This window comes from Podarcis filfolensis, assembly GCF_964270895.1.
Source record: "Podarcis filfolensis genome assembly, chromosome: 8".
Classification (NCBI taxonomy): domain Eukaryota; kingdom Metazoa; phylum Chordata; class Lepidosauria; order Squamata; family Lacertidae; genus Podarcis; species Podarcis filfolensis.
The window spans coordinates 55,393,549-55,415,760 of NC_139611.1; the positions used below are offsets into that span (position 1 = coordinate 55,393,549).

Genomic DNA, 22,212 nt, shown 5'->3' on the forward strand with positions numbered 1-22,212 from the left:
CTCCCAGGCCTTTGACTTCAAGGCTGGGGGCAAAACATCGCATCAAGGGTTTCAAATGCTCTCGCAGCGACACACCAGTATTATATAGGCTCTGCAGGAGAGAGAAGAGCATTACAGAGCGATAAATCACATCCTGTCTTTTAACTGATTTGTGAAGTGTATTAGATGGATTATTTTTTTCTTCCTTTGAGATTTCAACATTTGTGATAAGGGCAGTCTACCACTTAACTCTAAGCTAGTCATCCTTTGTACCCACTGTTACCTGTTCAAAAGATGTTCCCAATAAAGGTAAACTCAATTTCACATAAACCCCCAGAAGCTGTTGAATGCTTCCTGAACAACCTGCTAAGTCTGCAAGGCTCTGCTACTGAAGAGCAGTGAGTGATCACCCAGTTTCCAACATATTTTGTCTGCAAACCCCACAGCTGAAAAATTTGGTAGCCCACTGAGTTTAATAAGTTGTCAGTAAAACATCTTCCACAGGGTATGCTTCTGTGATTAGCATAGGCTTAAGAAAAAGAGATCCCAGCATCATTTCCAGATCACAATATGAAGCATAGCCAATTAACATGAGCAATTTGGACAATGAACTTCAGGGTTCCACACGTTTCTACAATGAAGAACACTTTTAGATGCAATTAGGAAGTGGAGAGTTCAAGGAGGATCAAAAACATTTTTTTTAAACTACAGACACTGAAGACTGCAATTATGTGAAAGCACCGGGGTGGGGGTGGTGGAGAGAGACGCAGGAGGTAGTAGTGAGAAAGCTTAGATTTCACTTTAAAAGCAAGTTCCTTGACATCATGACTGTGAAGATATGCTTGAGAGTGTACAGGAAGAGAGTGAAATCTCAAAAGCCAGAGAGAAATAATAATAATAATGATGATGATGATGATGATGATGATGATGATGATGCAGCTGCAAGAGAGCCCAAGAGATACCTCATTCTCTTGAGTGAAGTCCAAGGCATCTTCTCCTGAAGCCAGGAGTGTGTGAAGGATCCTTTGCTTCACCTGTTCCCATTCGACCAGCATTGATTCTCGGTGATACTCCTCAGCCATAGCAAAGGTCTAGGAAAAGCAAGATTAATGCAGAAAACACCGACCCAAGAGACCACCCTTCAGCAACCTGGTGCTTTCCAAATGCTCTGGACTCCAGCTCCCATCAGCGCCAGCTGCATGACTGTGCCCAGAGGGCGCCAGGGTGGCAGAAGCTGCATCAAACCCACCCAGAACAGGACAAGCAACATTCATGTCAAGAACCAAGTACTACTACTTTTTTTTACTAGAACTGCCCCCCCCCATCCTGGTGAAAATGATGCCTTATGACCAAGGGTCTACATATTCTACTCACTCATCCCCAATCTCTAAATTATTGCAACCAGAATTATGTAATTATTATTTTATTCAGCTTCCTAGAACTAGTTTCTAATTAATTTGAAATATTTGTTCTAAAAGTGGGGGAGCATTAAAACTGGGAACTGAAAGGCTTCAGGGACAAAGAAAGAGAAATGGAGCTGATGCATTGGCAAGTAAATATTCTTGGGGAAATTAAGTTTTAAATGTCTGCACTGAGAAAAAATTTTATAGGAGAAAGAAGTAGAACAAATGTATAGTGCTGAAATTTGGAGCTTTCAATCAACATTTTATGTGAGCATTTAGCTTTATAAAAGTCGACTTCTGAGGACTGGGTGTGATCAGAAAGAAGACCCTTTCTAAAGGTATGCACTGAATCAGAACAAAGTTTTGAAGAACCGGATTAAATTCTATCACTCTGTCATTCTCTCCATTCTGGTACTATCAAAAAATGAAGTTGTTTCTAAATATCTTTCATTTTGGGATAAATCAAATGCAAAACAATATGGCTACTCTTGGTTTAAGTGTAGAATATTTGATTGTTCCGAGTGAATCGAAATTTAATCAAAAACAAAGACTTGCAGACATTACAAGCTACAGAATCACTATGTGTCATCTTGTCTTGCACTCTCAAAATAGTTACCATAGATTTATTAAAATTATTTGTTATAATCTAAGCCACGTCTGCGTCCTGACCATCTTGTTAAGAACGACATTCTTGATGACTTGAAGTTTTAGTTGTGAATCAGTGTCCACATATACCACATACACCAGTTCACGGTGAATTATTTGCAGGCTCCAAACGGTTAGTGATTTACCAGATGTCTTGAAACTAAATATTTTGATTGCTTGCATTGCTTTTGTTCATTGTGTTACAGTAAACTATGACACTGTCAACTGCAATACAACATTAAATATGTCTTTCTAAACAGGCAGCCGTGTTTGACAAATACGTTTTGTCTGTATGCCCATATATAACTGAAGCATCATGTCCTCCTCTCTATTTTATTATTGCTACACTTTCATTGCAGGCTGCAGCTGTTTTCCCAGCAACCAAGTTGGGCATTCTTTATGTCTATAATAGGATAGTAGCTTGTAAAAAGGCTGATTCATACTGGCCACAAATTTATAAGGGCTGGTCAGCTGGACATTACTGTCCTTCCATTTTAAAAGAGCAAAACTCCATTCTAAGGCAGTCAGACCTGCATTTATGTGGCATTGCCTTAGTTTACTTTTGCCTCACTCACCAGGTGTGTGTCTATGTGTGGGGGTTGCATATCAACCTGACCTTACGCCATATGGGCTCTCTCGTGTTATCACTCTTCTTAAGTGATAAGAAGTTTGCTTCCCAGCAGAAGTGTGGTTACCTGGTGCTTCTTCTCTACAACCAGTGACCCTGGTACAAGTGTTTTCAAAAACACATAATATTTCCATCCACTTGTTACTCCGGAGACTGCCTGAATTGGTTTACATTCTCTCTAGAATGGGACATTACACGAAGATGAGCAAGACAGATGAGTAACCTTGGCTGGGACAAACAGGTGTATGTGTGTGCGTCCGTATCCCAGTACCAAAGTCAGCTTGTCCCCATGGTTTGGGTTTGTTTTGGGGTGTTTGGAGCACTGCATATCTGTAGTGGTGGTGATAGCTATGGAGAATCAGGCTTTGCTAAAAAGATTAAAATGCAGAATGGGTTTTGAGTATGTGTTTTACTCCCATACAAATGCAAAAACAGGAGGTCAAAGAACACATTTTTTGCTGTTCAGCTGACTTCTGATTTGTCTTAAAACAGAAATTACAGGAGGACAACACAGGGGTTTATTTTGCTGTCAAATTAATGCCCTAAATATAGCGCTCAACTATAAGAGTGGAGCCAGTAATATTTTAAGACACCACCTCAACTAATATTTAAGACACATCTTTTCCTACAGGCATCTGGGGAAGATTTGAGATGAAGAAGTGGTTTTGTTCTGCTGTTATGTGGCTGTTTTATGATGTTTATTGGTTTTATGTAATGTCATATTTTATTTGTTTGTTTTTTAATTCATACTGACTTTGGCTGTATACCTCCCTTGGAACCTTCAGATTGAAGGGCGAGTTATAAATGGAATAAATAGATTAATAAATCTCTTATGGTCTGACGATACTTTATCATTTATTCATGGTTACAAACAATTACAAGGAAAGCTACAATTTCCAAGTGGTAGAACAGGAGCCCCCAGTTGGCCAAGAGAGCCTTGCTAAATTCCTGGCACTGTGATCTGCTTAGCATGCTGAGCAGGTAGAAGACCAAATGCCAGCATTAGCTGGGGCCTGATCTATTTTGGCTAATTACTACTAATGCTGGCAAAATCAGTTATGCAACTGATTTCATTTCATTTTTCGACAACAGAAACATACAGAAACATCCTTTCACCTGCACCCTGCCCTTTCAGTAGATGATGCTCAGTGCTGGATGTCAGCCAACATTTTGTAGATAAAGTTCAGAGTGTGGTGTTGGAGGCAAAATGCAGCTGAGAATTCTCAGCTTTCTTTTTTAAAAAAGCTTCCAGTTCTTGGGACTGCAAAGTTATGCTTGGAAGTGTACACACAATGCTGGCTGAAATGTCTGAAGTTTGTGGGGCTCTACAATCCTCACTATTTTCTCATTTCTTCAGGCACAATTCAAGATCCTGATGCTCATTTCTAAAGCCCTGAATAAACTGATGCCCACATACTTGAAAAAAGAGCACCTCTTTCTATATGTGCCAACTTGGGCCTTACAAACAGGAGGGGAGGCTCTTGTGGTCTTACCCATCATGAGGTGATTCAAAATAGGGACTTTTCTGCGGTGTCACCCCATTTGCAGAAACAGCTCCCCCCTCCAATTTGAAGATGAATCAATCAGTCTAACCTAACCACCCAGATGTTTCAGTAATACTGATGTTTTGGTTGAACCATCGTTACTATTTTTCTCATACTGTACTGATATGGGAGTTGTTAACATTAGTTTAGTAGTTACTATTTTTATGTAAAACATTTTTATTGTTTTATTATTGCATTATGAACTGTCCTGTGATACTAAATGGATGAGGGTAGTCAACAAATGAATTAAATAACAAAAAAATGTAGAGCATTAGGAAAATGTATTAAAGTAGACACAGGCATTAAATTACACACCAATGAGAGAAGTTAGACAAATAAGCTTGATTAGTATTAGTCACACACGTCAAAGTTTTCTTAATATAGGCTTTGGTTTGCCTATGTGCCAAATTGATGCCAATGGCACCAGACTTAGGGTAGGGTGGATATTGTACGTTACAGAAGCATGCTGTTGGCCAGTCCCGGAAATAAATTGAGAAAAACCAATGCTTCCACATCTTCAAGAAAAACATAGCATTAAAAATAATAATCAGAGGCCATTACACATAAACTTGAACTTAATCACAGTGATTTCAAATCTTCATTTTGTGCTTTCTCACTATTATTACAAGGGATTTCAGAGGCAAACCAGTAAAATAAGCAAGAGCCTAACTTATGTTCACAGAGTACTAATGTATAACTCTCAGCTGAATGCATGTAATCTTAGTCCTACTCATGTAGCCAAATAAGGAATACTGTACACCATGGATGAGAGTGGGATACTGTGGCATTAGGGCCAGACACAAACTTTCCACTGACTCTTCTATGCACAGCCCATGCATACGGCACAAGAGCAATCAACTCAGGAGCAGCAATCCCACTCCTCCACTCACTTTGGGTTTATTACAGAAAAGTATTTGTCTATACAGTTTATTAAATTCCAAGGTGTGAAGTCATTACTCTGAAAGGGTTTTAAAACTAGGCATGGGAGAGAGCTCTTGCACTTGTAGAGCAAAAGCAGGCAACAATGTCATTCTCTATTGAACTGATGGGATTTGGAGTCCAACAACCTCAGCAGGAACCACACTAGCTACTCATGCTATGAAGAATAGTATAGCCACAAATCTGTCATGTTGCAATGCCAATTAGAATGCAGAATTCTGTGAGATTCAGCCTCTCTACTGAAGAGGTGTTCCAATTTCAGGACTTTTTCATATGCCCTTCTCCAACTTACCCGTTTCCTGGACTCTTCAATGGCAGACAGCAAAGCATTATCTTTTTCATTTTTTAAGAATCCCTGTTGAAAGAAAAAGTACAGATTCAGAAATTGGCTTGACATTTAAATTCAGACACATTTGGTACTACACCAACCTTTACCAACCTGGTGCCCTCCAGAGGTTTTGGTCTATAATTCCCACCAGCTCCAGCCAGCATGCACTACAGGAGTGATGGAAGGCTGCCTTACATACACAGCTGGCTTAAGTTTAGTTTTAAGCATAGGTCAACATTCTCTGCAAATTGCTACAACAGCAAGATTATTCAACTTCAGAGGGGAAAGAGGAAGATGTTCTTGAAGCTCCATGTTAAAATGGAAGAGGTTGAACACTTCCCTTTCAATATATATCTGCATTAACTCTTTACAAAGTGCCCTGCTTCTGTTCTCTCTCGGCTCCGCACTGCAGCACCTGCTGCCTCTCTTCCGGTTTGTGACAACCAGAACGAAAGCTCTGGATGCCACTGAAGAGACATTAAGCTTGCCTGATCACAAGGAAGAGTTAAAAAGTGATGGTCTGGTTCTACAAGCTGCAGGCCAGTCCCTGAAAACATACAAATAACTCCAAAAAGGGCAAGCTGACTGAACGGCAGAAGCCAAAAATAATTGCTTATTCTTTCACTTATCCAGCTAAAGCATGAGAATAGCTGAACTCCAAAGCTATTCTATTTTTGTTTGTATTATTTATCTATCACATTATTTTGGAAGAGTTTAGTGTAGCCCAAGCCCTCAGCCAATTCTCTGGGCAAGGCTTAACAACCTGTCATTGATTTAACACACTCTGCTTTCCACTTTATTTATTCACAGGGGAACATACCCAAGCAGGCAGCCAGCCAGACCAACCATCAATCCAGAACAGCAAAAACAGCTACTCTTTTATTTGCTGTGTGCATCTATTTTGCTTTTTAAATCCTGGCTTTATACCCAGTCACATTCCCATCAAACATGAACAGACAACTTGGGGAAATGAGGCACCATCATAGGAATAGGTAAAAGGCAGAACAAGAGGGGGTCAAGGAAGCAAACAGCAATTCCGAATAACAGAAACTGCAATAGGAAAAATGATGAAGATTTAAATGGAGCCTCAAATTTGGATTTATGTAATTTGCTTTTTAAAACATTTACCAACAAGCTTAACAAAGTTCAATAAGTAGCTTATGCATCAGGTCTGTGGCTCTCCTGAAGACACTGGGATCGAACTTCTAGCAGGGCCAATGGTTGGTTAGAGATTATGGGAGTTAAGAGTCCAACAGCATTTGGAAGGCCAAAGATTCCCCATCGTCCCATAAATTAACATAGTGGGTTTCAACCTCTGTCCAGAGAATTCCAGCTTCTTGGAGATTCCTCAATTAGAAAAATCAGCAGCACAGTAATGGCAGAGTGCTCCTGAAAGACAGCTTGCCCATTGCAACTGATCTTCCCCAGGAATTGGAAGCTTCTGGAAAGCGTCGGGTTGTAATTCAGTTTCTATGAGTGAACCAGGACGCATTTGTCCTAGGGACACCTGCAGTTAGGTTAAAAAGCTATCTTCCACCCTTGACACTGGGTGGCCTGGCCCTCACCAACCAGGATCACACCCTAAAGTCCAACAAGTGCAAAGCATTCAGACATGTAACCCCCCCCCTTTAAATCTCTCCAATATTCATTACACAGCTTGCTGTTTTAAATGACTGTCCCTACCATTTAGCAACCGGCTTCATGAATTTCCAACTGCTTAAATTCAAAGCCTTTTGTATTCTCTAACTCCACACATGTAGACTGTGGCACCGAATGGAGTCTTTGATTTGACACCTATCACAGACTTCCAAGTAGATCAGCATTTTCAAAAGCCAATTTCTAGTCTGCACAGTTGCTCATGTAGGCTAGAAAAGACCCAAGGAATGCCTACAACAGCTCTCATGCTAAAGGGCAAATGCTCTCTTCCTTGCACAACTACATCCCACATCAGCTTTGACCATTTTCTCCTTTTCATGTTATTCTCACAATTTAGGTACAAATAACAATTGGGAAAAGGATTAGGCTCCAATTTGCTTGAATTTTGAAAAAGGAGAAGCTGCAAAAAGTGCATGCATGAACACTTCACATCTGACTGGTGTCACATTCCAACCGAGAATGATTCGCGTGAAGTGATCCTGAAATAAAGTATTAAAGTGGGAGCGGGAAGAAACTGCCACATCACACAGAATGTGTGTTTGATTAATAAAGACTATTACATGGAAGATGCAAGAGAGAAGATTAAGAACAAAATCAGAATGGTCGAGACCAGTTAAGAAACAGGCAGAGTTCAGTCCTTCCTATTTAATAAATTAAAACAAAGGGAGTTAGATACCTTATACAACTTTGATACAAAGTAAACAAGCAGGATCACTGAAAAGCCAAGATGACAATTATAGATCATTTGGCTGTGGCATAAACAGTTTATGACTACTTGGCTGCAGTTTTTAATTTGGCCCAGTTTATCACTTTCTGGTTCCTTCTAGTGGCTATGATTAGGAGAAAGGGGCAGAATGCATGGGCAGAACACATGCTTTGCATACAAAAGGTCCCAGGTTCAATCCTAGTCATCTCCAGGAGTGACTAGGAGAGATCCTTTAATGAAACTTTGGTTCTCACTCCTTCCAACGTCACTTTTGCACACTTAGATGCATGTGTTTGAACAAGAACAAACGTAGTTTGAAAAGCTGCTTTTAAAAAGAGCACAAGTAAAGACAGTGCACCACCAAAGGAGTGAGAGGCAGGGAAAATTGGTTTTTTCCATCAGAAATGCTTTAAGAGCCCATCTAACATATACTACCTGCAAACAGGCCATGCCAGTCACTTAGGCAATGCTTGCAAAATAAGGACGTTACTGCTAGACGGCACAGTTCCTGCCAGCAGACGATGAACAGGGACAGTCCTTGTTAGCGAAGGTCAAGGAGCCAGAGCACAAACAGCTCCAATTTTGTTTAGCTCCAATTTTGTTCTCCTTTTTTTTGGCTCCATCAGAACTTCATGGAACATTACTGAAAATGTAGACAAATTGATGTCTCTTCTATGCCACGGAGAAATTGGGGAAAATATGTCTTTCTGGGGAATATTTAGTATCAGAGCTGTAGCATTTGAAATGTAAACAATACAATATGATAGGCAACCATATTCCAAATAAAAAATAGGAACCAATAATCAAGATACTTACATTGAAGAGAAGGCACCTGCAGGGTATGCCAACTTAGCTTCAGGGCTGTTCTCATTACATATGCAAAATCATAATTGGATTACAAACTCTGACAACATCATTCTGGTTCTTAAAGCATTCAGGTTAATTTGGCAATGGTGGGAAGAGACAATTCTGTATGAGGATTCTTTACAAGGAAAGTAGAACATGCTGATCATAGAGCAGAAAAGATGGCGAGCAGGAAGTCGTGGACAGGGCGTTAAACCAAGCAAAAAACCAGACGTTCTGTTAGAGACAGCCCATCTGCACTAACAACACAGTTGATTGGTATGGCATTATTTTCAGGGCCACCAAAAGAAGTAGAAGACAACTCAGAGGCAGGCCCAAGATTGTTTGCAGCATTGCAAGGGATCCTAGGCTGCAATTTGTGAATCATGCAGGGCAAAATGACTAGGACCAGCCCTACATATCACTGAAGACCTTCTTCCAGAGTTTTCTTAAGGTAACAAAACTGTGAAGGGTTAGATGTTGAGCTTGTTCAGATATAACACCAAATTATGATTTGAGACTACAATAAACTGTGAAGGAGTCTTGGGTTTCTGAAACATGACCCCAATGTAGTAATCCATCTCCTAGTTTGAGGGAACCCACTTGCTGTTTGGTCTAAACTAGCAAATTGTGATTTGGTTGTGGATTGCAACCCTGGTTTGCAGGGCAAATGTAAATATTAGGTTTGTTGGGTTAGGGTGAACTATAGCTTGCCTCAAACTAGGAATAGAGAGAGGGAACTATGAGCAATATATTTATCACAATATTCAAACCAGATTAAGGGACATTGAAAAACAAAACATCGAGTCAGCTGTAAAAAAAAAAAGCACCCCCAAGTTCTATGGTTTAAATACAACAGATAACAGGGGCACTTATATTTTAAAATTAATAATTCTATTCCAACACAGGACCTTCATGTTAGCACGACTGAACGTTTTCCCCTCAGCTTTTGTCAAGGACAGATATTTAAACATCCCCATAAACAATAGACATTGAATGTACCAGACACTGTAGAACATATTATTTTCTACTGTCCATTCTACAATCAGTTACACAAACGTGTACTATCCCCTTTTTTGGGCAGTCTAACATCACCGCACAGATTCTATCTGTCTGACTCAGAAGTAACTGCAAGCGTAGCTGAGTTTTTGTCAATAGTATCTCTTAAGAGTAGTGAATGGTACTATTTAGCAGGAAGAAACTCCAACGAAAACCCTAGAGATTACATATTTTACATGGCTGTTTTTGTATATATTTTAACATTTTATATATGGATGTTTTATGATGGCCTGTATTTGTAGTGCCTAATAAAGGCTTGGTGAAGTAGAGAAGGAACTACAGCATAGAGGGTGGGAGGAAAAGGCAGGGAGCATGGCCTCAACTTTCCTGAAGGCTTGCTCTTATCACACCAAACCATGGTTTGGCATTACACCTGAACCAGCTCACTATGAGTTATTGCACTGCGCTGCACTGCAGACTTGTGAGCATCTAGAATACCCTTAAATAAAAAAGCAGCTCTCTCTAACTTGACAACAAAATGATATACCACATGTGGTATCAAGGTTCGTAAATGTGTTTTAGCAACTATATATACAAGTGTGATCGTTTCTTTTGTTTGAAACTAAATGATGTGCAAAGCAGAAAGGGAATTTTAAATCAAGTTTAGAACAAGGCTGACAGGTGAGGAGGTCTTGGAATTTAGTACACCCCAGTAAAACTCCAACATGTGCATAGAGAAGGAATCACAGTCCTCACACAAGGCTTCAAATAGCTGCATTGCTGCAGACAATGGACGCAACCCATCAAACACGACTGCTGGGTCATCTCCATTCATTTCAGGAAAGCTCAGACTGAGATACATACAGCCCACAATGAAATTAAAGCTGCAGCCATGAAGGATGGATCAGACCCAACACAGGGATGTTTAAAAGAGAAGTCCAATTACAACTGGAAATCTGACAAGGGCTCCGCATTTAATATTTGGGTGCTAGCTGAAGGGTTTGGATATCCAAAGCAAACTGAGCTAACCACCCTGAATAAGTTTGGTATATGAGTCAATGCTATTTGGAATGGCAATATCGCCAGTAAGTATGCAGAAAGCATGCAAACATGAAGAAGAAAAGGGAGGCGGGACTAATCTTACTGTCATTGACCTCCATTTTTATGAGGGTGCTTCTGACAACAGCAGCAGCAATGGTGCCGGCAGCCATTTTAACCTTCAAATTCTGAAATAACTTCATCAGTTTGTTTGTTTTTTAAATTGAAATTTCTAACTCAAAGCATTGGGACGGGTACCATTAGTCGATCATGATTTAATCTAATTCTGCTTGTAATATTTTTCTGTTGAAATGTATATTAACGCTGACATTTCATACTTGGCACCAGACACTTGTTAAGCTTTAAAAATGCATGCAATATGAATGGGGCATATGAGTGCATGGCAAGGTTCAGTTTTGAGCTGTCTCTAGGAGTCAATTCCACCTCCACCAGGCAGTAAATCTACTTTGATTTAATAATCTGTTAAAGAGAGTAATTATAAATCCATGTAATACTACTTCAAAGTTTGAGCTACATAAATACATAGAAAAAAATAAAAATAAAATTAGTGCATTTGTTTTTTCTTTCACCTAATATTTCACTATCAGCAGAGGGTCCTTACTGCTCCAAGGTTCCAACAATATTCTTCTCAGTTCTTGATGACCATTATTTTTGACAAAATAATTTAGTTAATAGCTGAGAATTTGCAGAAAGGACAGGAAAAGACCTCTTACCACCTATTGGAAGCTTATCATCATTTGAAGGTCTGTGTCCCAGTTGATAGCCTGGACCTAAATTTGGGGTCAGTGAATATTTGTTTACTATCAAACAAATAAATTAAACCCTGTCTTATTTGGTTTCACTACTATCAAGCTATGTCACAGATCTCCGGACAGTAATTCTGTCACAGTTGTTGTGTTTTTTGGACCAGAGATTATTATAACTAATAATGGCGATGACAGAAAAATTAAACTAATTTTTACATTAAAAGTATACATTCTGCTTTCAGCTTTCCTCTGGGCTCAGCAATATACAGACTTCACAAAGTCAGTTCTGTAAGTAGTTCTGCAAGCTCTTGTAACTCCACATTCTATGTTCTGGCTGAACTATACCTAGTGAAATGCTGGGACCAGTGCTTCAAATGCTATGACAAGCCATCTTGAGCATTGGCACGCCATTATACTTATAGCTGGATAGATGCTACTGTGTATGGCACCCCGATAGAACACCTGTTCTAAACCACAAATTGACCATTTCCACTGATGTCCTGTCCCCTCACATTAAGCTGCAGGAACTCGTATGATGCTTCTAAGGAGCCAAGCATGGTTATCTGAAAGAAAGGTTAATCTTCTGGGGCACACAGAGAGAGTCCTTTTAAATGATAGTTTATTCTTAGAATAGAGAAATGCCGTAATAAGAAAAAGATAATTTCAAATATAATTTTCCATTAAAGAGGCTCCCATATACACTTGCTCAAAACTGGATGCAAAGGCATAGAAAAGGAAAAAGGAGCTATTTCTGGTTCTAGAATGGAAACTGAAAAATGATGGTCATAACTGGCAGCAACCAGAACTGAAAAGAATCATCTTCCTCAGAATGAGCAAGGGGAACGCCCTGAAATCAGGCTAGTTAACTAATTTTTCCTCGTGACGCCATTTTATTGCTTTTTGCTGCCATTTTAGTACTGAAGTTACACGTATGCCTTTTATTTTTCAAGGAAGAAACATTAATGCTTTCTTTCTCAAACAACCTCAAAATAATCTAGATGTGTCTTTTTACCCTTCCTTCTTTTATGTAGCTGTGGTTTCTGCTATTGCACTGTCCTCAGGTACAAGGGGCAGAAAAGCACAATTCTGCTACTCCAGGACCCCGCCTTAGCTCTCAGCATTCAATGCATTCAAGCAGGGTTAGGAAATTATGAAAAGTCAGTGGAAAGAGGCTTTCTTTGGGAATACAAGAGGTAGGGGAGTCTGTTTCCCAATATAAAGACAAAGAGAACCTCCATGAGCCATAGGGACTTGGGCTACAATCCTATACTCGCTTACCTGGGAGTAAGCCCCAACTGTACTCAACAGGGCTTACTTCTGAGTAGCCATGCATAAACTTGTTACCCAAAGAGAAGTTTATTTTTTGAAAAAAAGGAAAAAAAAACACACACACACATACCCCATCGATCTCCAGTGTCTACCTGGACACAACACTGCACTTTTGCCATTGCAAAGAAGCCTGATTTTAACATTCATCATATTAGAAACACTTTAAAAGCCATCATAAATTAGCTGATTAAAAACCTCACCATTGGTGTAGAATCATTGGCTTCAAATGAATTATATCAATGAACAGCTTCCCTGGAATGTCATCCAAAAATCAAAACCGAAACCAATAGCCCCTCTAAAATATATAAGAAAACCACCCAGCAATTAACACTGTCACTGATCCTCTGTCCTACTGAGTTTCTTAGGCTGAAAAGGCAACTCCTCTGTCTTCACCATGTTACTCCTGTTCACATAATATCTCTCCTTTTTTTCAACAGTCAGCCCTCTGGCTCCCTGTCAGAAATGCTTCATCTGCAGCTTTTCAGAAGCATTTCCATAGCTGGATTTTTACCGACACATATATTCTTGTACTATTGCAAATGGAGCTATACACGTCACAACAACTACATTAAAATGTAGTGCATGTGCTCAAACACATTTTTTTTTAAAGCTTCTTTGCTGCCCACATTTCACACTCTTTGGTTCATTTTAGCTTTGTTTCTTTAAGCTTGAAAGCTTCCCCAGACCTAAAATACAACTGATTTTAACTACTTCATTTTTCTTGCCCTGAGACAATCCCATGTACCTGCTTATGGTTCTTTTCCTTGGAAACACTAAAGATCTTGCAGTTTCTGTAAAAAAACCAAGAGTTATAAGCTTCCCCACTACCCCACCTTCTGTCTACCAAGTGTTCAGCATCTGCACACACCAACGCCCACTTGCTGGGCAACGCCTGGTTCGAAAGAGCCTCCTCGGTATATTGCAAGCACTGAAATATGATAACCAAGTTAAATGGAGATGCAAAATGCAGAACCAGGAGATGGACACGCTCACTCACTGCGACACTTTTGAAAATGTCATTTAATAATTTTCTTTCTGAGCATTTGAAGGGTTGGAAGAACTTTGTCACAATCAAACTTTTAAAGCTACAACCTATTTTCCCCCAGACTGGTATGATCAATGCGTATAAGATTACAACAAAGGGGCAGCAAGCATAAAAATACCATACTTGATATTAATACATTAGGGTGGGGTGGGGTGAGGCAATTTGGAAGAATCAACAGATCTGAGACTTTAGGTGTCTACTTTAAATAGTTATCTCATACATTGCACCAAGACAGTCACCCATGAATCTTAAATTCAAATAAGACAAATTGCAACAATACCATTGGAAATTAATGAATCATTTGTTAAACAGATGATTAGACTGAGAAACAAATACTATTCCTCCTCTGACAGCGGGGCGGGGGGGAGAGAAGGAATCACTCTTGAGCAAAAAAAAAAGTTTTAAATAGGTGGTGATAAGGCTGGAATTAATTTCATTTCTGTTAAAACATTTGGCCTTATAAAAATGGTACATAATTAAAAATGGATATCGTTCCTAAACACATTATACAAATTAAATGTGTATAGAAATGTGATGTATGAAACATTATTTAACACAATCTACAAAACTTATTTAATAATAACCATGTATTTTATCAATTCCTGCTATAATAAGTGATTTATGTCCATTAATTATTGTAGGCTTGATGAAGAAACACTGCTTCTACAATAAATTCCCCATTTTAAACTTTTTCACACTTATGACCATGAGACCAATGTGGTAAAGACACACAGAAGACAAAAGGTTTCCATTTTCCCTCATTCAACAGTATGCATATCCACACCCTCATTTTTTAAAATAAAAAATAAAATGCATACTCTCTTCTGTAGAATGTATGTGATATGTTAAAAAGACATGAAAGCTAAACATTTTAATCACAAACACACAAGACAACTGCAACCCAAAAACACCCAGAGCATGGTTTTAAAAGAAGCAAGCTGGACCTAGGGATTCTAGATGGGGATTTAGGTGTCTCCCCCTCCCACCTCCCCATACGTTGATTTACAGAGCTCATATTTGAACTCTGGTTCCCACCCTCTTCAGACAAAGGAAAATAATTTGCTATAAGACAGTGCAAAACTGCAAGAATAACTGAGGCATCTCCCACTTAGGGACAGTGGCAAGCTCCATCTTTGCATGAACATCTCATTGTCTCTCCTCTCTCTCATTCACATATATATATATATATATATATATATATATATATATATATATGGGATTGCCAGACTGTCTCTGTAGCAATGCTCCCTTTTAAACCAGGCTTAACACACAACTGTTTGGTCAAAGAATGTTGCCACACAGCAACATCTGTGTGCCAAGCTAGTTGTCGCATTTCTCATGGAACAAGGAAAAGGGACCAGGCAACCGTCCAGTCTACACCTTAATGATTTTAAAGTACAACCTCTAAACTGGTTGGATGAATCCTTAACTGCCTGTACCACATCAAGAGATGTATAAAATAGAAACCTTTCTTTAGCTTAGCTTCTCCAATGAAGGTAGAATACTATGTTAAAGACAAAACCAAATCAGCCACTCCACAGAAATATGTGCGCGCTCTCTCTCTCTCTCTCTCTCTCTCTCTCTCCGTTGTTTTACATGGCTAAGAAATTCTAAGTTCAGAGTACTGACTCATGCCCAAAACCTAACAAGGTAAAAAGTGACTGACTATCAATTGTACTTAATTCAAACCACTTTCAGTGGGGGAGAGAAGCAGGAAATAAATAATAACTCTTTTATTTATTGACACCCTCCCTTAAAATTAGGGCTTCATCTATATATTTCACAACTGAATTTCTAAGAATATAAAGCAAGTGTCTATACAAACTGGAACATATACAGATTTCCACCACAGTTATACCATAAATCCAATTTACAGATATTTCTCTTTGAAAAATCTACCACCCAAGGATGGTAATATCTTCAATGAAATCAGCAGGCTACACCTTAAAAATGTAGTACTCCTGACTTTTGCCTACATTTTAAGAAAATAAGCAGCAAAGGATTCTAAGGAGGTGAATAAATGGATATATTTTAAAAGCAGACAACAGACGCCCCTCCCTTACAACTGTTTCAAAGGGAGAAGGGGAATTGGCAAAGCAAAAATCTAATATTTTATTTTAAAATTATCACAGTTATTTTTCTAAATTAACTCCCAGTTTCTACATATTTAAAAACAATCCACATTTGTATCTTTCATTACCACAGAAAAGAAACTGTTCAAGATTGAGTTCTTTGTGTGTTAAATATACACGCATTTAAACAAACAAACAATGTGTAAAATGCATTTCCTATCTTGTGGGCTACAGAACGAGAAGTTACAAACCTTGTCGGGGTGAGTTGCAATACTTTAAATGCCTGGCATTTGGTTCCAGGCACCTCAAATCTTCCTGTATCAGAGCTCACAGTTTTTCTTCTCAAGGGTGGGAAACCCCCTGCAAGCTCTGCTATGGCTGAGACAGTGAAGAGTCCAGCAAGACAATGAGAAAGCAGCTGTTCCCACAGTGGAACACCACTGCCAGCAAAGCAGCGGTGGCATTTGCTCAGGGCTGTCCTTCACCAAGGATAGGCAGCACTGGTGTGAAACCAGTTACTGAAGGGAGCGTTTATAGGTTACAGAAGGATACTTTATTGTTAATGGAATGTACCATGTAAGATTTAAGAGCGGGGAGGAGAGAAGGGAAGGAAAAGATGAGATGCAAGCAGAGAAAGATTTAACAAGGGTTTATTTTTCCCACCCCCACCCCCAAGCCACTGCAATTACTCCAATGTGAATTTTTGATGACTTCCGACATCTTGCATGGTTAATAACCGTTTCAGCTGTCATGTTTGGTTAATGTGGAAAATGCATTTCCTGCACTGGAGGTGCAGGGCTGTGGCTACACATTGCAACACCAGCTTGTAAAGCTATTCTCTTCACAAGCCGCCATGAATTTGCACAAAACACGAGGCTGCAATAAGGGACAGCCAGATCATCATTATTATATAGAAATGTGATTCTGCCATCTTAAGACTCACAGAAGACTCTGGAACAATGTCTGCATTCTTATTTACACACTGATGGCTGGCGGTCTGATTGGCACCTTTGTTCACTAAAATATGTTGCTTGCATTCTTGACGAGGTTAGATCTGGGTGCTGCTGGGGTTCACTAAGAAGCCAAATAATATACACTGTCTGAGATGTACCTATGCATGTATTTTCTAATTCACACACTCACATGCATTGCAGTCACACGTAGTGCACAAATCCATACGCGATATAATAACATTATTATTCTGCAGCGTGTATTTAACCTGAAACTAGTGATTGTGGCTGGCTACAAAAGGGAGAAAATATGCCATGCAGAAAAAGGTTTCAAAAGCCAAACAAATGTTTCAGCAAGCGATAAGGCTGGGCGTGGTATGTTTAACATATGTCGGTCATCATGGGCATAGGAAATGCTATACGGCAGCAGCTACACAATTAAAATCAGGAATGTGGGGGATGCAACAGAACCAAGATTAAAGCATGCTGAAAGAGCCAGTCACCCCACAATTCAAGGCAGGCCAGCCTTTCCTGAGAGTCAGGTGATGGTGCCATCATTACAGTGCAGAAATCCAGAGAAGAATCGAGAAGTGGGTGTTTCCTCCTCCTCTCCATCTTGCCTCACCCAACCCTCATCATAAAGAAAAATAAGGAGCATTAACAGACGCAATTGCAAATGCGCAGGGTACAAGGCCACGATAAAGCATTTTACAAAGCACAGCTAATGGCCCAGAGCCCTCCATTAATGCACATGATATTCTTTATCAATGCAGCTAGTGAACTTCATAAGCTGAACTAAAGGGTTTTTAAAAAATAAAAAAATACAGCCGTACATTAAAATTGCATTCAATGGTGTATCAATTGTGCCAAACCACTACACACTGGCAATACCTGATAAAATATTTTCTTTGTTTATTGGATTTAAAATCTGCCCCATCCACATGGGTTTAGGGAACGTACTTTATGAAATACAACAGTAAACCATAAAAGATCACAAAACAATACCCAAAACCATAGACATTTTAAAGATATATTCCTAATGTAGCCCGCACATATGTTCACCCACAGAAAACATCTCTATGTGCTTTTGAATTAGTCCAACATACTGTATTGCATATTTAATGAGGGCTCTACCAGATGAAGAAAATCAAGTCGGAGATAGGCAGGAAGCCACTCCTTGAAGTGTCCAAAACCATTTTGGGCTTTGTGGGTCAAAGCTAGCATCTCAAATTGTGCCCTATTAATGAAATTAGTTAGTGTGGATGGGAGAAATAAGCCACTAGGGAGCAATCTCCATTGGAAGGCAGGTGTTAAGAGTCCTAAAGATTTGTTCTTTTTCCACAATCATGCTTTGTAAGACAAGAATAAATTATAGTATAGTTCAGCCGGAAGAATGGCAAACTTGGATAACCAAGTTCAAATTCCAGCTAGGTTGCAGGCTTGTGGTTTTGAGCGACCGATTCCCTCTCAGTTGCAGTTTTGGAGAAGTGAGTGTGCGTTTGAAGGAAAGGGGGAGAAATAGAATAACATACTATCACCCAAGCACATGCAGAGAGAGAGAGAGGAGAGAGAGAGAGGAGAGAGGGAGAGAGAGAGAGAGAGAGAGAGAGAGAGAGAGAGAGAGGAGAGAGAGCACACAAGCCAGAGACCAATTTAAAATCTGACTTTCAGACTGAGTGTCTGGCTTCCACTTTGGAACTGAATTATGAGATATTGGGGTGGGCTGCAGCAACTGGCAAGGCTTCATGAGTGGCAAACAGTAGAAAAAGCCTTGTGAAGTTAAGTGAAATATAGAATTATAAATGTTATGTTTCCTGGTTGCCATAAAGTTACAGTATGTGCTTAGTAATTTGGGCATTTCAATGTCAAAGGCCAAGTAGGGACTGCCTGCCTGAGACTGGTTCTCAGGCTACACAAGCATCCAAGTGGTCTCTTCATTGCTGCACTTTTGTCCTTTGAAATTAGCAACACCTGAGTGCTGGCTCACTTTGCTGCGACAAGGAACAATCCTAGGGGAGCAGTTCCTTTATCACTGCGAGAAGCCAAACCCTCCTTGTTTCAGATCAAACAGATGCTGTACTCAGAAGCTGGAACCTTGTACCAGCAGTCTCAGGGGTGAGAGTTGGGTATCTCTTACACAGAGATTCTCAAAAGGGGAATCCAACTAGAAGCCATTTCAGGAAAAGCTGTCTAGTTTCAGGTGAAACAGAGACAGGAAGAAGACCATCTCCTTTAAAAAGATCTAACTCAAGTGTTTATCTTTTTTATTCTAAGGGGTTCAGTTAGCGCACAAGTCTTCTACAATGGCAAATGTTTTTGCAATTCATACGCAGGACTGTAGATATCCTGAACAAAAGAGGGGTGATCTAGTTTCTATATGCAATAAACACAACACCAAATTCTGTAACCAAATCCACTATGCAAACAAAGCAAATCCGTATTTTCTGCATAATTTCTTCTGATTTTTCTCAAGGCCACCCACAAGACTGCTGGGGCCAGGAATAGAAAAGGAGAGGAGACCATGAGTGTTGCTCACAGGTCGGGTGCACAGGGTACTCTGGGCAGATGGGAAGTGGAGATGGAAAAGAGGCCCCTATGAAGAAGCACATAGACTAAAATTAAATGAACTCCATGGGATGAGCACTGCCTATTAGAGGCAGAGCACATGATTTGAATGCAGAAGGTCCCAAGTTCAAACCCTGGCCATTCCAGTTAAAAGATTTCATATATCAGGGCCAGGAATTTCCTCCTCCTGGGACCTTGGAGAGCCACTACCAATCAGAATAAACAGCAAACAACTTGACAGACCAACTGTTATTTCTATATGAAACCACTGGGAGAGATCATCAGGGAGACAGGGCTGAGCGTTCACCAGTATGCAGATGATACCCAACTCTACCTTTCATTTAAATCACAACTAGTGAAGACAGTGAACGTCCTGTGTGAGGGTCTGGATGCAGTTGGAGGTTGGATCGAGGTTGAATCTCGACAAGATAGAAGTACTGTTTCTGAGGGACAGGGGTCAGGCAGGTCTGGGGGACTTCCTGGTCCTGAATGGGGTAACTGTACCCCTAAAGAACCAAGTGCACAGTCTTGGGGTCTTTCTGGACTCTCAGCTGTCCATGGTGGTGCAGGTCAATACACTCTACATGGGGTTACCTTTGAAGGTGACTCAGAAACTACAATCAACCCAGAATGTGACCACCAGACTGATGACTGGGAGCAGCCACCAGAGACCATATAACACCAGTCCTAAAAGATCTACATTGTTTCCCAGTGCATTTCTGAGTACAATTCAAAGTGCTGGTGTTGACCTTCAAAGCACCAAACAGCTTCTGCCCTGTATACCTGAAGGAGCATCCCCACCCCCATCATTCAGCCCAGGCACTAAGGTCCAGTTCTGAGGGCCTTCCGGTAGTTCCCTCATTGTGAGAAGAAGGTACGGGGAACCAAGCAGAAGGCCTTCTCGGGAGTGGTGCCCACCTTGTGGAATGCCCTCCCATCTAAGAGATAACAATTATTATCTAAGAGATAACAATTATATATCTATATTCTATAGATACATAGAATATATCTATTCTATAGATAACTGAAGGCATAGAGCTTGGTTTCATCATCATCATCATCATCATCATCATCATCATCATCATAATTTATTTATTTATATCCCACCCTTCCCAGCCAAAGCTGGGCTCAGAGCGGCTAACAACAGTAAAAATAAGCTGTGAAAACATTCCCACCATACAAGTGGGTATTCCAACCATGATATCCTGGCTGTGAGTCCTGGAAGACCTGCTCCCTTTCTTGCAGGCCTTTTCCGTTCTAGCCTGGGTGACGTTCTACCCTGACTGACTCCAGCTACAAAAGGGCCGAAGGCCATGTTTGCAGACTCAGCTGACTGAGCTTCCACAGCTGCCACCTGCCATGAATCACCACTGGCAGCAACAGCAGTAGGTATATTCTATGCTTAATATTTTATTCTCTTGCTAATTATATTTTAAATGTGCATTATATATTTGACTTTGTTTAGTAATGTTTTCTTTTGAAATAAATACTTTTTTGTTAACTTTGCTGCGTTAAATATGCATTCTGGAACTGACTTCTTTTGCAATGTTTTATTTTGAAATTTTTCAGGTGATATTGATTTGAATGTATACTTTATATTTGACTTTCTTCTGCAGTGTTTTATTTTGGATTGTTTTTATTTGATGTTTTAGGGTAGGTTGTAAAGTGCTTTCTTAAAAATATAAATTAGTAGAGAAATGAAATGAATAATAAATAATTAATAAAACGAAGAGCTTCTTATGGTGTCCCAACCTAGATTCAGACATCACAAGCTTCTTTACCTGCTTGTGCAAATGGGGCCACAAAGTGAAAATATTTGAGCTATGAACACTAGCTTGCAACATATTTACAATATGGCTGACGAAACTTGCTTTATATATTAGCATTATTATGTGCAAACACGGCTACTATAAAACACAACATATCTCAGGACAAGCAACTGTAAATACAATCAGAGTGGTACATTCTAATGAATGAATGACGTATGGTCAAGCAGACTAAAACAAAAATAATGTTGTGAGATAGAAATTTTTATGCACTTGGTTTGCAGGGTTGCCCCAATCCTTAATCTAGCAGGCAGCAGAAAAACCAAACCAAACCAAAAAATATCAAGCAGCCACCAGCACTGATGCCTGAAGCCAGACTTTGCTGGCAAAGCTTAGCCCACTGCTGCATAAACAGAATGGAGCATTTTCCCTTTGAATTTGGCAGAAGTTACAAGGGATAATGATCAGGTCTAAAGGCGATGACAGTTCTGCAAACCACTGCCTTGCAAGCATGTGGCGCAGTGGACTGCAGTGTAGACATGTCCTATACAGCAGAGAGTGATACCCTTCCCACAGCAGTCTGGGAGGGAAGGTGAGGAGTTTCCTCCTTTAAGTGGCAGTAAAGATTGGCACTCAGACGGGCTGTGCTGATTCTGCCACGAAAATCCCACTCACCAATTAATGGTGTCTTTTGCCTGGCTGAATGGAGAGCTCACTCACAATTCAGCAGCCTGACAGAATGCTGGCTTTTATACACACACAAGGAAAAAGCAGGAATCGGTTTTAATTAGGAGTTTTTTAACAAACAACCTAGGGTATTAATTGTGCTCTTGCCATCAAGTGATAATTGAGATGTAATCAAACAAAGAGTAACAAGTGTCCATTATCCAAAGGATTGCGTTGTTGAAGGTTTGGTCTAAGAGGAATTTGTTGGCCTGTTTGTATGGGGAGGGGTTTTCTTCCCAAATAAAGAAGTGCGGTGAATATTCAAAACCTTTTCAGCCTCTGCA

General features: G+C 39.9%; 1 protein-coding gene across 3 annotated transcripts in view; it reads right to left on the reverse strand.

Moving 5' to 3' along the window:
• The window catches only part of NUP93 (nucleoporin 93), a 72,985-nt gene that overhangs the window by 21,585 nt on the left and 29,188 nt on the right, over positions 1–22,212 (reverse strand). For 2 of the 3 annotated variants that reach the window (XM_083625192.1, XM_083625193.1), the window contains exons 4-5: positions 5,431–5,493; positions 942–1,070 (exon numbers count right to left, since the gene is read on the reverse strand). In XM_083625192.1, the coding sequence (XP_083481318.1) occupies positions 942–1,070; positions 5,431–5,493 (192 nt within the window). Of the gene's footprint in view, positions 1–941; positions 1,071–5,430; positions 5,494–16,172; positions 16,424–22,212 lie in introns of those variants that run through there. The other variant, XM_083625194.1, reaches the window with a different exon arrangement.